This window comes from Eublepharis macularius, chromosome 17, assembly GCF_028583425.1.
Source record: "Eublepharis macularius isolate TG4126 chromosome 17, MPM_Emac_v1.0, whole genome shotgun sequence".
Lineage (NCBI taxonomy): Eukaryota > Metazoa > Chordata > Lepidosauria > Squamata > Eublepharidae > Eublepharis > Eublepharis macularius.
In genome coordinates, this window is record NC_072806.1 from 34,082,498 (window position 1) to 34,098,337 (window position 15,840).

The 15,840-nt window shown below is 45.2% G+C and overlaps 1 protein-coding gene across 4 annotated transcripts in view; it reads right to left on the bottom strand.

Moving 5' to 3' along the window:
• The window catches only part of BCAS3 (BCAS3 microtubule associated cell migration factor), a 745,665-nt gene that overhangs the window by 361,711 nt on the left and 368,114 nt on the right, over positions 1 to 15,840 (bottom strand). For all 4 annotated transcript variants that reach the window (XM_055001162.1, XM_055001161.1, XM_055001160.1 and 1 more), the window contains 3 exons: positions 11,543 to 11,667; positions 9,620 to 9,785; positions 4,602 to 4,702 (listed from right to left, as the gene is read on the bottom strand). In XM_055001162.1, the coding sequence (XP_054857137.1) occupies positions 4,602 to 4,702; positions 9,620 to 9,785; positions 11,543 to 11,667 (392 nt within the window). The remainder of the gene's footprint in view (positions 1 to 4,601; positions 4,703 to 9,619; positions 9,786 to 11,542; positions 11,668 to 15,840) is intronic.

The following is a 15,840-nucleotide window of genomic DNA, read 5'->3' on the forward strand; positions in this document are numbered from 1 at the left end:
TGTAAGGCTGCTATGAGTTGATGGCGCTTTCCTCCACCACCACCACCACCAAGAGTGGGATGCCACTGAAACACAGTCCTCATTGAGGCCCCCAACAAATTATATGAAGCTTTTGCCATCCCACCTCCAAGGACAAGACAACTCCACTCTGCCTCCACAGAGGCTTGGTCTGGATATAGCGCGGAACCATAATCTTGCCTAACTATGGCTGGTTTATGAAACCAGGATTCAGCTCATGGGTGATCATTCAAACCCTGGCTTGTTGCGGCAAAAGCTGTTTTCACTGCCATTGCTACACCACAGTAAGTGCAGAACCAGGGAACAAGCCAGGATGACGCCACGCCCTGACGAAACACAGTTTGTTGAGTGGCCCGCTCGTGGATGATTACGCGACTCACAGTTTAATTAAACCATGCTTTTGCTGGAGATCTGAACGGAGCCACTGAATCAGGGCCAACAACTGTGTTCAATTTATAACGGAAATTCAAGCAGTGTGCAGCTCTGGTCATTGTCTATCTCTGTGTTAGTTACAGAGAACAGCTAGAGCGTCTTTCTCTCTCTCTTCCTCTCCATCTTTGCCTCTCCCTAGAGCTAAGGATTTGGGGCCATTGCCTTCAGAAAGGGAACGGCAATAACTATAAAACAGTAACAAAGTGCTTATTAAAAAAAACAAGGAGGAATAATTATAGCTGGCACAAGTCACTGATACAGTGATTCCCAGAGACAAAAGAAAATGCCACGGGATCATATGTTTTGGTTTACCAGTTTGTATCTTAAGGTCTGAACTAGGATCAAAGTTCTCCTGGCCTGACACATGCAGTTCCTCAAAAGGGGGGAAACACACACACACACACACACACACACACACACACACACACACACACACACACACACACACACACACACACACACACACACACACACACACACAGGAAAACAGTGGGGAGGGGACCGAAGCTCCTTTCCCCCCTGAGCCATGGTCCCAATTTGAACCAGGACTTCCAGAGCATGGAAAACAGTTCCCTTGCTCTTGACCTCTGACTGTCAACATCAGTGTCAAACTGGGGAAACCCTGATCCTTCACAGTACAAATTGTAACACGTGGTCCGGGTGTTATTTCTTTTGCTGTGTTTTACAAAGCAGAAGAAGGCGGACCACACCAAGGCAAAAAAGATGAAGAGACAATCGGTGCAGAAGAAAAGAGAGCCAGTTTGGTGTAGCGGTTAAGAGCATGGGACTCTAATCTGGAGAGCCGGGTTTGATTCCCCACTCCTCCGCTTGAAGCCAGCTGGGTGACCTTGGGCGAGTCACATTTCTCTGGAGCTCTCTCAGCCCCACCTGCCTCACAGAGTGTTTTGTTGTGGGGGTAATAATGACATACTTTGTAAACCGCTCTGAGTGGGCATTAAGTTGTCCTGAAGGGCAGTATATAAACTGAATATTATTAATATTATTATTATTATAAAAGGAATCTTTATATACACTTTATATACACTTAAAGTGTATATAGAGGAATGGAACTAAAAAGAATCCAGAAGATTCCCCCTGACGAAGCTGCACGTGAAACGCATAGAGGTTGTACAATTATTAAAGATTCTTTTTCTTCTGCGCCAATTGTCTCTTCATCTTCATTGTGGTTACAAAGCAGCATACTTCATACTCCTGTTCCTCTGAGTGACAATTTCATTTCACATCATTGTTTTCTTGTCATTATAATTGTCCATCAAATGTATTCAGTTTCTGAATTGCTTCCCGTTTATAGATTCAACTGAACAAAACCTGCAGAAACGCATGCATTTAAAGGTGGTATTTTAGGATAAGATACTCCAAGAAGCTCTAAACTCCTCCAGGGTCAGCAAGTATCTTGTGGTGGGTACGTGATGCAGAGCTGTAATTTAGAGTTATGCTACAGTCTCCAGACCAGAGTACCCCAAACTTTCAATACAGTTGAAGTACAACTTTTCTCCAATTAAAATTGGAGGCATTCTTGTTGCTCCAAACAAGCTGTACTTCTTACAGTTTAAGAATCAAAGAATCATAGGGTCAGAAGAGACATCTAGGGTCATCAAGTCCTGCCCTCTGCACAATGCAGGAACTTCACAACTAGCCCCTCCCCAACTGCCCCAGTTGACCCCTGCTCCATGCCCAGAAGATGGCATGAGACTTAAGCTCCCGTGGAAGAACTCATCATGTATCTACATGAGTCACTGATCTTAGCATACCTTTTGACTGGAAAGTGGTAAGTCCAAGGTAATGTTTCATGCAGACACACAGCAGGGAGCCTCCACTGACTACAGCAATTCTACTCTGCCTCTATATCATTTGTGATTAGTCACATTTCATATAAAGACACAATAGCATTACCCTTATCCAGTAGAGGGTGATTTGGAAGGAGGAAAAATCAAAGTGGTCAGCTGTGCAGGCACATTAGGACACCTGGGTTATGTTTATACACTATTTTTGCCCTTCCTTTCCTCCAAGGCACTCAGGGCAGCTCACAGAATCATAGAGTTGCAAGGGGCCTTACAGACCATCTCGTCCAACTCCCTGCCCAGTGCAGGAACAGCTTAAAGCATCCCGACAAGTATTCGTCCAGCCACTCCTTGATGACTGCCAGTGAGGGGGAACCCACCCAGGCAGCCGATTCCACTGCTGGATTCCTCTTAACATGAAGAAGTTTTTTCCTAATATTCAGATGGTACCTTCCCTCCTGTAGTTTAAACCCATTGCTTCGAGTCCTGTCTTCTGTTGCCAACAGTACCAGCTCCCTTCCCTCCTCTAAGTGACAGCCTTTTAAATACTTAAAGAGAGTAATCATGCCTCTCCTCAACCTCCTCTTCTCCAAACTGAACATTCCCAGGTTAGGCCAGCTCACACATCTCTCTCACTCACCTCCTGCCCATCTTATCCTCACAATAATCTTGTGAGGTAAGAGAGCCCGAGAGAGAATGGGCTGGCGGGGGATTTGAACCGGGAACCCCTCAGTCCACCATTCCCCCCACGACAACCCCAAGGCTCACAGGAACATTTAATTATATATGTTATTTAGGTAACAAGTCCCATTAGCAATTCTCAGATGGCACACTAGTATGCCCCGGGACTCGTTTTTAGACTCGTCGCTGCTCTCACATGCATCTCTTGCTGGATCACAGCCAACTTCATTCAATTGGCACTGCTGTTGCTTTTACCAGTTGTGATCGAGACTTACATATAATCTTTTGACCCAGATATCTGTTTGACACAGTTTTAATTGTTCAAGCCAAGCAGCACATTGTCAGTTTCTGGAGCCTCAATGAAGCACAGGGGCCTCTGTTCTGCTGCTGCCTAGCTAAGAACATGAACACACAGAGAGACAGAAGTAAAAGCCCTGGGTGGCCACCCAGGACAGCGCACGGTTGGGGGCGGCACTTTCGCTGCGGCTGAAATCCCTGGTCCTCCAGGGTTTAAATGCAGAGTGAGAGGAGAAACACTATTAACTGAAAAATAATCTTAAGGAAGAAATTTCCCCACACTTGTAAACACAGGCGTTAATTTACTCACAAGTTTTAAAAGGAAATATCTGATGGTTACTCCGATTATATTTCAAAAATATGAAATCAGGTTAACTATTAACAGGAATGGTATCTAGAATCTATAATGACCCCAGTGTTAATTTCTCACCGATGCTTAATATCTTTACCCTGGCTATTTTACTTCATCTCAAAGTTTGGTTTACTTCATCTCAAAGTTTGGTTTACTTCATCTCAAAGTTGCTACATCAACATAAAGTAGCTCTTCCATTTTTAAATGAGTTTTCACCACATGGGGTCATTTAGGCCCCTTCCCCAGACACTTGGACATGTGCTTTTTTATCCTACCCTGCCCTGAATTAACTTTTACTGGCGGCTAATGTCTTCAATACCATTCTAATGAAATCCTCAAGAATTTTTTTTAAAAAAAAACCTTTAAAATGGAACGTGAAGTGAAGCAAGTTTAGAAGGAGGGGGAAATCTCATTTTTAATAACCTTTTGGATAGAAGCAGGGCTTTTTTTCAGCAGGAACGCCATGGAACAGAGTTCCGGAACCTCTTGAAAATGGTCACATGGCTGGTGGCCCCGCCCCCTGATCTCCAGACAGAGGGAAGTTTAGATTGCTCTCCGTGACGCTGAGTGGCACGGAGGGCAATCTAAACTCCCCTCTGTCTGGAGATCAGGGGGCGGGGCCACCAGCCATGTGACCATTTTCTCTGAGAGCAACCCACTGAGTCCCACCACCTCTTTTCCCAGAAAAAAAGCCCTGGATAGAAGACCCCCCCCCCCACAAAGCCCAGGAGGATTATAAATGCCCCCCAAATGCAGCTGTTAGCACGACTCAGTCTGTTTTGGAGACTGTTTATCTGAAGATCATTTCTGGTGGCTAGCATTCAGGAGCTTTATAAGATTTCAGGAGTCAAAGCTCCCTCATATGAGACAAAGGAAGCTTTGACTCTCCAAAGCTTATTATCTGAAAATCTCTCTTGTTGGTCTTTCTGGTACCACTGGACTCTAAATCTTGCTGCTTATTAGAACAGCCACAGGCAGCACCTTGAACTTGCAACCAAGGAACCTTCCAAGTTACTTACGGCCCACGAGGAGATACTGGTAGCACTGCACTGCATCCACAGCCAGGAGCAGTGGATGATTGGCATTGAAGGGCGGCTGCAGTTCATTCCACAGGGGAGTTCTGAGGAAGCAACATGAGAGTATTAATGTTTAAGCTGGAAGAACAAAAAACAGGGTCTGTGTCATCACATCCAATTATTTATGCAAGACTGTGTAGTGTTTATAATTATTTAAACCCATTTGCTACAGGCATGGAACACAATGCAGACAGATGGCAAATGGCCCTGATCCCAAAGTCAAGCTGAGAAAATTAAATACATGCTGGGGGACACTTGGCATATTATTTTCCTGACACCAAGATTAATTTCCATGTCGATTAAAAAAAAAGATTTGGCTTGTGATACGTGAATAGTGGAGCAATTGCAGGCTTCATCTCAGAAGGTGCCCGTGCAATCTTTTCTCAAATATGGGAGAAGGAAATGGTCCCTTTTTATAGATTTTTCTGGTGTGGTCTGAGAGGCAGATCATGCCAAAGTGTGTTCCGCCACACTGCATTGATAGCCTCTGACCTGGGCCTGATCTGCTGACCTATATCATGAAATGGCTTCTGTTCATCAAGGCCTAAACTGTCAGAGCCTGTTTAGCCTAAGTAACGCCATGTTTAACTCTGTAGTGTTTAGTCTTCTTTCCCTCCAGGCCCCAACACCTGCAAGGAGCCGAGTCCATGGGAAAGGAAATCCTCTTATCTGTCTGCCCGACCTTGGCCAGCTCTACGTTCCTCTGAGAAGCTTTGCTATGCAAACTCAGGGGGGGAGGCTGGGCTTGGGAGTGTGAAATGTAACCACTTTCTTTTCATGAGTCATTCTTGACAATACTTTGGTTGGCCAGGATCTCTACCCTGGAATATGTACGTCTGGAGATGAATGCTGTTTCTTCACAATAAACCTTTTTGAAATCATAAAGACCTTGTCTTCTTGCAGAAAGGGAGTGAAGCAGACTATCAATTCTGGAATGACATAGTCTGACATAGTCTGAAAGCTGAAACCTTATGGCAGATACATAGCTGCCACTGAAAACAGCAGCCCTGAGCCTCCTCCTGTAGCTCTTTGCTTAAGTCTGCATGATGCAAATTCTGACAACGGTGAGCTGCAAGTCTCCCCACCCCCCACTCCACTCCCTTGTTTGCTGCTTACAAGGAAGAACAAACTTGTCATGCACTGAAGAGAGCCAGTGTATGGCAATGTTGGTGTCAGATTACAATCTGGAAAACCCAGGTTCAAATCCCTTCTCTGCCGTGGAAATCTCATTGGTAACCTTGGGCACACTCTCCGCCTAGCCAATCTCACAGGCTGTTGTTGTGAGGGTAAAAATGGAAGAGGAGCAGACAATGTAATGGGAGAAAAGTGGGATCTCGCTTTCTGTGTATATGTGCGTGCATGCATCTGCCTGTCTGTCTGTCTGCCTGCATGCGTGCCCCGTCAGGTGTTTTATAGATGCAACTGGGGAGAGCAGTTCCAATCTAAGATTTCTGAATTTCTGTTCACATGTTGGAACGCCAAAGCACAAGCAAGTCATGCATCAGTGGTTAGCTGGAAAAAAATCCACTCAAATCAATCTTCATGGAGAGCATTGCAATTTCAGGACAAAGTCTGGGGTGTTGCTGACCTCCCTCCCCCAACACCATGTGTAAGTTTTAAAAGCAGCATTAACATTTAAAAGGATAAGAACAATTCACTGCACCCCACTTCAATTGGTATCTGGGGGTCAGGGAAATGCAAGAACACTGCATCACACGGTCTGTGCAATTATACGTTTTGAGGGAGACCTGAGTTTGCGATGCCCCCACAACCCCCATAATGTGTACTTTAAGCCTGATATAATCCTAATGTTATGTGGTGCTGAGTAGCATCATGCCATGCTAAAGGATCAGGAAAGTGTCCAAAGAGTTACAAAACTGTGAAAACCAAGTTGTGCAGGGCTGCGGAATATCGATCTGACCAGAGTTTTCAATCCCATTACACCTTGCTCGTTCTGACAACAACAGCCTTGAAAGTCTGCCGCTGTCATTTTAATTAGGGCTGGCCTCTCTTAAATAGCTTGGTAAATCAAATATTGATCAGGCCAGGCCAGGAATGAGCCAGCAGTGAAGAAGCCTGGAGCCTACCAAAAAAAAAATCAATTGAAAAATATTTTAAAATGTCAAAAGCACTGATAATACTTTTTCAGCAATTCCCCTCCCACTTCATTCCTAAGTCAGGTCTAGTTCCTCTAAATAGCCTTGAGAATACTTTGGCTTCGGAGGCCTGCGTAGGACACTTTGTCTCGCCTCCTGCTGTGCGCCACTGAAGGGACAGATGGCGGCCCCTGGGCTGGATGTGGCCCGAGGGACCTTTTGGTGGGGCCAACCTGTCTGTCTCCTTTCAGTCTCTTTTCCCAGCTAGACCGCCAGGCTGGAAGACAGAGGCACACGGCTTCAGCTTCCGCTCAGGAGGATAAAGTGTGTGCATGGGAGGAAGAAAGTTTGTGAGTTGTGCATTGGCAGTTCTGCAAACTATACTAAACAGGCCTGGGCTAGGTGAACCACTGGCCTGACTCAGGGTAAACAAGTCTTGATATATTAACCAACTCAGCTTCTTGAGAATCATAGCTTCGCTTCCCACAGGTTTTATTTTTAATGCATTTTAATGTATTTTTAATGTATGTAAGAGTAAAAATTACCTGCCCTTAGAGCAGTCCACCCATTGTGTTTCTGCATGAGTCATGGTCCTGTGCAAGCCTCTTCAACAGGAGGAGCCAAAACCAGAATGCTGATTCATGCAGAGATGGAACAAGCAATCTCCTCTGAAGGTGGGCAATTCAGGCACTTAATACAGGGCCGGTGATGTGCTTGGTGCTTTACAGAGCACAAGAAAGCTGGTCCTTGCCCTGAGGAGTTTACAGTTTAAAATTCGACAAAAGGAGGGGAGGTCAGATCCAGAGTAAAAAGGGAAGACTATGTGGTTACACAGACTTATTAACCTCGTTTCTATGAAGTCTCTACTTCAGGAGTGATTGAATACTCTAATCAAATATGATGCAAAGGAAGGGCAGATATATCTGCAAGGAGGCAAGGCAAGTGCAGCAACTCATACAGAGACATAGCAAGCATCCTTCTTTGCAAGAAAGTACTTTGGGCTAGTGAAATCTTAAACCATCTAATGAACTTATTTCTCCCATCATGCTATGCAAGTCTAGCGTGCCCCAGTTAAGGGAGTTTCTGCTCTAACCCTCTGAGTTGCAAACAAAAGTTTTGAACTATGCAGGGAATATATATCTGACATTTCAGAAGCCAGAGACAGACCTGAGTAAGTTTTCCATTCATCATAGGGTGAACCTTATACAGTCTTTGCCCCTCTCTGTGACTGAAGATGCAGAATCAACTATACAATCTGAACAAAATGTGTCATTTACGCAAACTACTGTTGCAGAAAACTTAGGTAACCTTTAAGTAAAGAATTCAAAGTATTTTTAAAGCACAAATTACACACAATTCTGAGTATAAGCAAGATCATTCCTATTCTTGGACCCAATGGCTCAAGGTTCTTGTACCTACAGGGCTACCTGTCCTATTATGCTATGCCGATGCTTTTGCTCATCTGAACCTGATGGAGTGAGTGTAAATAATGCAGCGGAATTACGTTGTGCTGATTAGAGAGGCAAAAAGTTTTATTTGAGGAAGTTACATACTTGATAGTAAAGAGGAGAGAGAGAGATTCTTGCTATCTGACTACATCTTGCAGAGAGAGAGAAGAAGCAGGATATTGCCCTGTTTAGTCCAATAGGAGACAAGACAAGGAAATGACCCCCAGGAAACAAGAGAGGTGCTGCTCTCACTGTCCTAACTAAGTGATCCTTGCTGCCCCCTGCATGGTAGGCTCTTCTTCCTTCTTGCTGCTGCAGTACACCAGACATTGCTATTTCCAACAGAACCAAGCCTTTGGAAGGTGCTACCCTGCAAGTGTGCATGATTAGCAAATAGGTATCATCAGTACTCTCTGTGGAATGGCCTGCCCCAGGAGGTTAGGAAGGCTTCTTCTATCATTCTTCAGAATATGCAAAACAGAAAAGTGTAGCACAAGAACATTCTTATAAAGGGATTACAACTATAAAAGAAGGGAACATTTCAGGAGACCACTTTTATAAAGGAGTAGGATTGCAGACTATTGCAATTTTTATTGTATGTATCATCCTCCTTTTACTGCATTGTCTTCTACTGTTGTAATCCTTTTCATGCAGTGGTTATGGCATGTTGTGCTTTAGAAAATTTCTTGTTTGCCCTGTTTTCTAATCCTGTAATCCTATTATTATTGCATTCCTTATTAGATGTCTTATGCAGTCTGATTGCATTGGTTTTATATTTTGTAATCTGCCTTGAGTTTCAGTGCGAGAGTCAGCCTATAAATAAAGTAAACAAACATTCTCAATAAAGAAATAAAATAGTCAAATGTTCGCAGGATTGTGTCCATCTTGCAATTTTGCAGGAGGACAGAAAAGGCACGGGGCATGGATAAGAATGAAGACTTCTTCTGCGGGTCTCCGCTGTTTGTTTTTTAATTGAATTTCTAAAGATATGCATGACTGTGTGCAGACAATGCCTGATGAAATGTCAGGCGCCAAGCCATAGTGATGACGAAAGAAGGCTTCGAGAGGTAGAGGGGTTTTCAATGCCTTGCCACGGCCATAACTAAAACAGGCAGAATAAATTATGCCAACCAATTAAATTGCAGGCCACGTGATGTACAATAAAGGAAATCGTTATATAGACCAATCTGTGTAACTGCCACCAGTCACAATGTTTTCCCTTGTGTTTTCTTAACACGGCCCATATTGTTTGAGTAGTAAGAAACCTACTAACCCTCCCCTGCCTAGGGATCAGCATAGATCCCATGAGGCTTCAGGGATTTGGACATTCCACATCTAAGCATCCAAGAGTTAGAACAGATTCCTCACTTTGACAGCAAAAGGGAACAAAAACAGAGATGAAGAAACGATGGGTTACCTAACCAACGTCCAACTGGCCCTTGGACAAGTGACCATCTCCAGTGGGGTGTCGTCGTTGATCTTTGGGGCAGTGCTGAGCGGTCGGGGTTCCAAGACATGCTCCACCAAAGTGCCATAGCAGCTGATGATATACAAGGACTCCACTACAAACTGTTTGGACTGCTCTGTTGGCAAAAAATATATATGTATCAGTAGAGGGCACGCATGCAAATTGTTTGTTCTGGCCACCAAAAATGATATTTTGAAGGAATCAATATGCAGCTTTATGCATTCTCTCTCCAAGATAATGCAAGATTTCTGCCACAGGGATTCCCTTACTCCAAACTTGAAGAAACTTTAGTATAATTATCTCTTCCATTTGTCACTCAATTGTGTATCAAACAAAAGAATCCCTGACATTTCTGTTGCTTCTGGTGCTTGGATCTCTGAGCAGGATCCCTTGATACAGCACAATCCCAGACTGCTTTAGCAATCAAGTCTTCATCCCTTGTTACCCTGGCTGATCTCTTTCTTTCCTCCCCAATCAGCCTTTCTATCCAATTTTAGACTGTTCAGGGCAGAGACCTATGACCTGCATTCTCTATTTTTTCAGCAATTCCCTGAAGAGAAACCTTAGACTTGATACAAAAAACATTTTTTTATTCTTTTTGGATTGTTCATTCTTTTTTTTAAAGCTTGGATGCAGTTGTTGGGTGTTACTCTTTGCTACTGCTCAGGGTCCAACCAGACATGCCAGAGGAGATTTGTGTTTATTTAGAAATATGCCCAACTGTTTGTGCCCAAAGTGGAAAGGCGCCTGTTTTTAAAAAAACAAACATGAAGCACGTGGGTGCAAAGGGAGCTAAAGCCTGCCCTCTCCCTTATCTTAGCTTGCTGCGTTATGGTTGTTCATTGCGACTGGATTGCTTCCAGTACTGCAATCGGACGTGGAGAAAAATACTGAACGCAACAGAAGACAATGAGGTAAGGAGGATAGGGCAGTAGCTTAGCACCTCTCACCTGTAGATGTCAATGAGTAAAACACACGTTGAATGGTTCGTTTTATCTAGTTTGGCCCTCAGCCTGTCAATATCCCCAAACTTGATGAACTGTGCCTTCCACAGCAATGACCAACTCTCTCCACTGAGACAGCCAGTTTGGTGTAGTGGTTAAGAGCGCGGGACTCTGATCTGGAGAGCCGGGTTTGATTCCCCACTCCTCCGCTTGAAACCAGCCAGGTGATCTTGGGTCAGTCACGGCTTCTAGGAGCTCTCTCAGCCTCACCCACCTCACAAGGTGATTATTGTTGTGGGGATATTAATGACACACTTTGTGAACCACTCTGAGTGGGTGTTAAGTCATCCTGAAGGGCAGTGTATAAATCGAATGTTGCTGTTGTTGTTGTTGTTGTTGTTGTTGTTGTTGTTGTTGAGGGCTATAATTTAGGCTAAGCCATGATCAGTATTCAAACTCAAGTGAAAGGGACCACAGGAAGATGGAACAGCAGGATTTGAGTCTGGTGGCACCTTAGAGACCAACAAAATTTTCAGGGTGTCAGCTTTCAAGAGTCAGCAGTGCACTCCCTTGCTCAGACAGGGAAAATGGCTGATGGCTGCTTAAGATCTGGGCTGAGCTTTTTTAATCTACTGAGGCAAGCACTAAAGGCTGAACTCAGCCAGAGGAAGAGCAAACAGGCTCCTCTTTGCTTGAGGCTCGTAGCCTGTGGCCTTTAAGGATCATCCCAGGGGATCCCAGACCAGCCCAAGATACGTTGTATGCCTTTTTCCTGGGTTTTTATTTCCACTGTATTTTTGGTGTACTTAAATTGTATTGGTGTTTGGGACCTCTATGGGGAGAAAAGCAAGATAAGAAATGCTCTAAATAAATAAACAAGGCAAAAGCGTCAGTCCCGGATTAATTATTTCCCCCTCCACACACAAACCTTTTTCTCTTTTCAGACTTGGGTTGCTTGCAAACCAAGATCTCGAGGACCCAAAGACCGCAGCAACGCAGAACTCTCCGCCCAGAGATTTGCTGGGTGAAATTTGTGGTGCTGGTTTGCTTTTGCTTTTGAAAAAGAGGGAGGGGGGGGGAGAGAAAGAGCAAAGTCAAATAATTTATTAAATAGTCCACCAAAGAGGATTTTGCTCGAGGAGCAATACAAGACGCAGGGAAATGTTTTCTCAGAACTACTGAGAATCAATAACTCTTGCAGACAGAACAGTGGCTGTTCAGCACTTCCGAAAATCAAGTTTAACGTGTTCTTTACAGAAAGCAGAAATAGCTCTATCGTTATTGGACTGGCCCGCTCACATAGTGTCCACAGCCAGCAGCCCCTGTGCCAAACCTTTCCCTCTACAGGAAGGACGACACAGCGGCAGCAGGTGGGTTCCGTTTTCCCTCCACCAACTGCTGGCTTTGGGGCTTCTCCAGTACTGCCAATGGAATGGAACGGGCCATTCTAAAGAAAAGGGGGTTGGTTGGCACAGGCTCTCCAAGCCAACTTCTGCAGGGTTCCCCTACTGGCTGAACAATCTATTAAATGACAGACCCCTTCTGGCAATCCCTTCGTTCACTTATTGCAGAAATGGAATGCTCTCATGTATTTGTGTGGGGACAATTACTGGTTGCTTAAAGCAGACCTGAACCCTGTCACCTCCCAGTTCTCCTCTGCCACGTGTGTTGCGGCTCCCTGTGCCACTTCTCCCCACCTGGCCCCTGTAGTGGCCTCCCTATACCTTGGGCACAGTTGGGGAGGATGGTAGAATATACCACCTTCCTGAACACCTGAGCAAGGTACAGGAACATTTCTTCTCCTGTGTGGAGACATAATCCATAACATTGTCATTATTTTATTATGATTGGCTGTTTTAGAACAGACAGAGGAAAGGCAGATGTTACATGGACACGGTTAAAGGAGGAAGGGTAGATCTAGAACTGCTAACAGTCCAGAAGGGAAAAAAAAGGTTTGGTTTTGAATTGTTTATGAGGCAGTTGTCAGAAAACTTAGGCAACTCTCCCCCTAGACTTCAATTTTTACCAGTATTTTTTCACCTGCACCTTCTTTTGTACCGGCTCCCGTTTCCAGACCTACCCAAGACTTCTGGGCTCTAGGGATTATCAGCTCCCTAGTGGGAGCAGGGGATCCCTCGCTCCCAGCCTCCTCCCCATCACCTGGCTGGCATGGGGGGAAGGCACAGGAACGGGCCAAGGAACCCTCGGAGCAGGTTTCCAAATGCTCCAGAAGGCTGCGGAAGGATATCATTCCTGGCATGACACAAGAGTTTTCCAGAGCATGTGCTGTGCAAATATGCAAGGTAGATGCCCCCATTGTGCCCCCTGGGACCTCTTCATCTCCCACTTTGAGCCCTGAGGGACCTGGCAACCCACCACCTCCACCCCAGAGTATTTCCCTGTGCCAATGTCCCCCCCCCCAAGAACTGAAAATCCTCATGGAATTACAAAACTAAGATCAATTCCACCTGCAAGGAGTAAGAGGTTAACCTCCTGGGCTTAGTTTGGAACCAGGCGTTTCCAACCCATCCCTCTCCCCAAACCTTACTTGGCAGCAGCCCAGCAAGGGCTCCCAATTGAGAGGCCTCAGTAAGGGCCTCCATTATAACTATAAGCCTGACAGCAGCATCTCAAGTGCAAGGATCCATAGGAAACTATCATTGCCATAGTACCCTGATGACTACATCTCCCACAGATCATTGTACCCAATACGCTTGGCTCTGGCAAAACTGAATGCTTAATGGAAGCCTCGTCATTGCAGGCTGCTACGGTTGGGTGTGAATGGGTCTCTTAAGCACCAGGGCAACACTTTGGGAGGGAGGTTGGGCGCAGTTGATCGTGGGCTTGAGGAATTCTGAACTGGAGATGTTCATTTCCAAATACACACACACCAATTTGAGGAATGTGGATTCTGGCACTATCTGCAAGAGATTCCTTTTTCCTACCTACGCTGCTGCTGACTAAAATACATCAGATTGTCAATCTGTCCTGCAGGAAGTGCATGAGACAAGATGGAGAAACATGTGGAATGTAACAGAGACAATATCCACGTGACATCCACAAACATGCCAAGATGACGAGACCCAGAAGCATCCTCTAATGCCACACAAGCTGTTCTAATGTTATACAACTTGGCTCAGTTCGCCTTGCTCATGATCCAAACTACTCAACCGTCTAAGACAAGTGTCAGCTGAAAGCAACGTTGAAAGAGATGCTGAACCACTGAAAAGGCCACCTGGATGGTGCTTGAGTGACCAGAAAGGGTCCACACTGTTGGCATTTAGGAAGTCCTAGGTTCAATTCCCGGCAAAAGGATTCCAGATATCAGGCCTGGGAAAGGCCTGAGACAGGGACAGTGGAGATCTACTCTGCCTAAAGGTGGCAACGGACACCTGGTGGCAGGGGATGGGGTCAAGGCCAGAGATTTTGCTAGGGTTCGATGTGTCTGTAAGTCACATGTGCTGCCTCTTTCATCAATGTTGACCAGTGGAAAAGTGCTGACCATTGAGGATAGACGAAAAGAGGTCTGTAAGACTTAAAACGGTTCGTCAAGCATTCACCCACTGAATGGAAGGCTGGACTATTTCCAAAACAGACTAAAAGTCGTATGTGGGACCAACCTTAGAAAGGTCCTATGAACTAGCTCTTTACTTAATTCATCACACGCCTCAACAGTCAGCCATAAAACCCAGCAGCCTCAGAGAGCTTGATCTCCCCCCTCTACTAGGAAGAACTCTGCTCTGTCAGGTGCCTAGTGACATCGGAGGAGGGAGGACACGCTGTCCCCTTGACACTTGCCAGCAGTGCACTGCCCTCCTGCCTTTTCAGGGCACTAGCAAGGGAAGAGCTTGGCCCCAAATGGGAAGGAATATTCTGGTACTGCCAAACTGAGCTCCCTCCTCTATCTTTTCCTCACCACTCCTCTCCCGTGCCTTTTGTTTCTTCAGTTGGTGAACCCGAAGGCAGGGTCTGTCTCTCTTGATTGACATGAGCAGCTTTGGAAGATAACCGATTGAAAAGCAGGACAGAAATAAGAAATAAATTCTGGAAATTTGAATCTGATGGTATGGGGACGGGGGGAATTAATGGAAAAGGCTTCCCTCAGTACATGGAGCTTCAGAAGCAAAGAGCCTTCCTCCAGCAGAACAAGCCTCTTCCTCTCGACCAAAATTCCAGTGCTTGTTTGGTGTAGTGGCTAAAAGTGGTGGGATTCCAATCTGGAGAGCCGGGTTTGATTCACCACTCCTCTGCTTAAAGCCAGCTGGGTGACCTGGGGTCAGTCACAGCTTCTAGGAGCTCTCTCAGCCCCACCCACCTCACAGGGTGATTGTTGTTGTGGGGATAATAACAGCATACTTTGTAAACTGTTCTGAGTGGGTATTAAGACATACTGAAGGGCGGTATATAAACTGAATGTTATTATTATTATTATTAATCTGGAGAACCAGGTTTGATTCCCCACTCCTCCACTTGAAGCCAGCTGGGTGACCTTGGATCAGTCACAGCTCTCTCAGAGCTCTCTCAGCTGCACCCACCTCACGGAGTGATTGTCGTGAGGATACTAATAACACACTTTGTAAACCGCTCAGAGTGGGTGTTGTTGTCCTGAAGGGTGGTATATAAATCGAATGTTATTATATTTCCACCAGCAGAAGGGAATCTTAGGATCTCAAACTGCATGGCCAGTTACGCTCCATAGACAACCTTCTCCGGGTAGTACCATCACCTGGGACTGTCCATTTGGCAACAATTCGCTCAAAGGTTTTCTCTGTAGTAGGTACCCCCTTCTGGAATGGCCAACCAGAGTGGGTGCAGAGGATGCCTTCACTTGCTGCATTCGAGAAGACACGTCCGACAGTTTTATTCCGGAGGGCACTGGGTGGAGGATAACATCTTTGGCTGCATTTTAAATTGTGTGTACTGTTTTTCATTGTACATTTTATTTGTATACGACACTTAATTGTGGAGTGATTGTAACTTGTAGCTGCATGCTGATAATGTTTCAGCATCCTTGCCGCTTTTGCTGCTTTTTAAGTGCCTGGAGCCTGAGGAAATAAGGCAAAGTATAAGTACTTAAAAAAATTAAGTGAATAAACTCGAACACCCAACTGCGATTCTTCGACCTGATCTCTCCGTATGGTGATTCATGTGCATTGACCCTGTGCGTTGGTATTTACTCAAAGAACTAAGTACGATGAACTCTTGCGTGGACTCTGTTCATTTCAC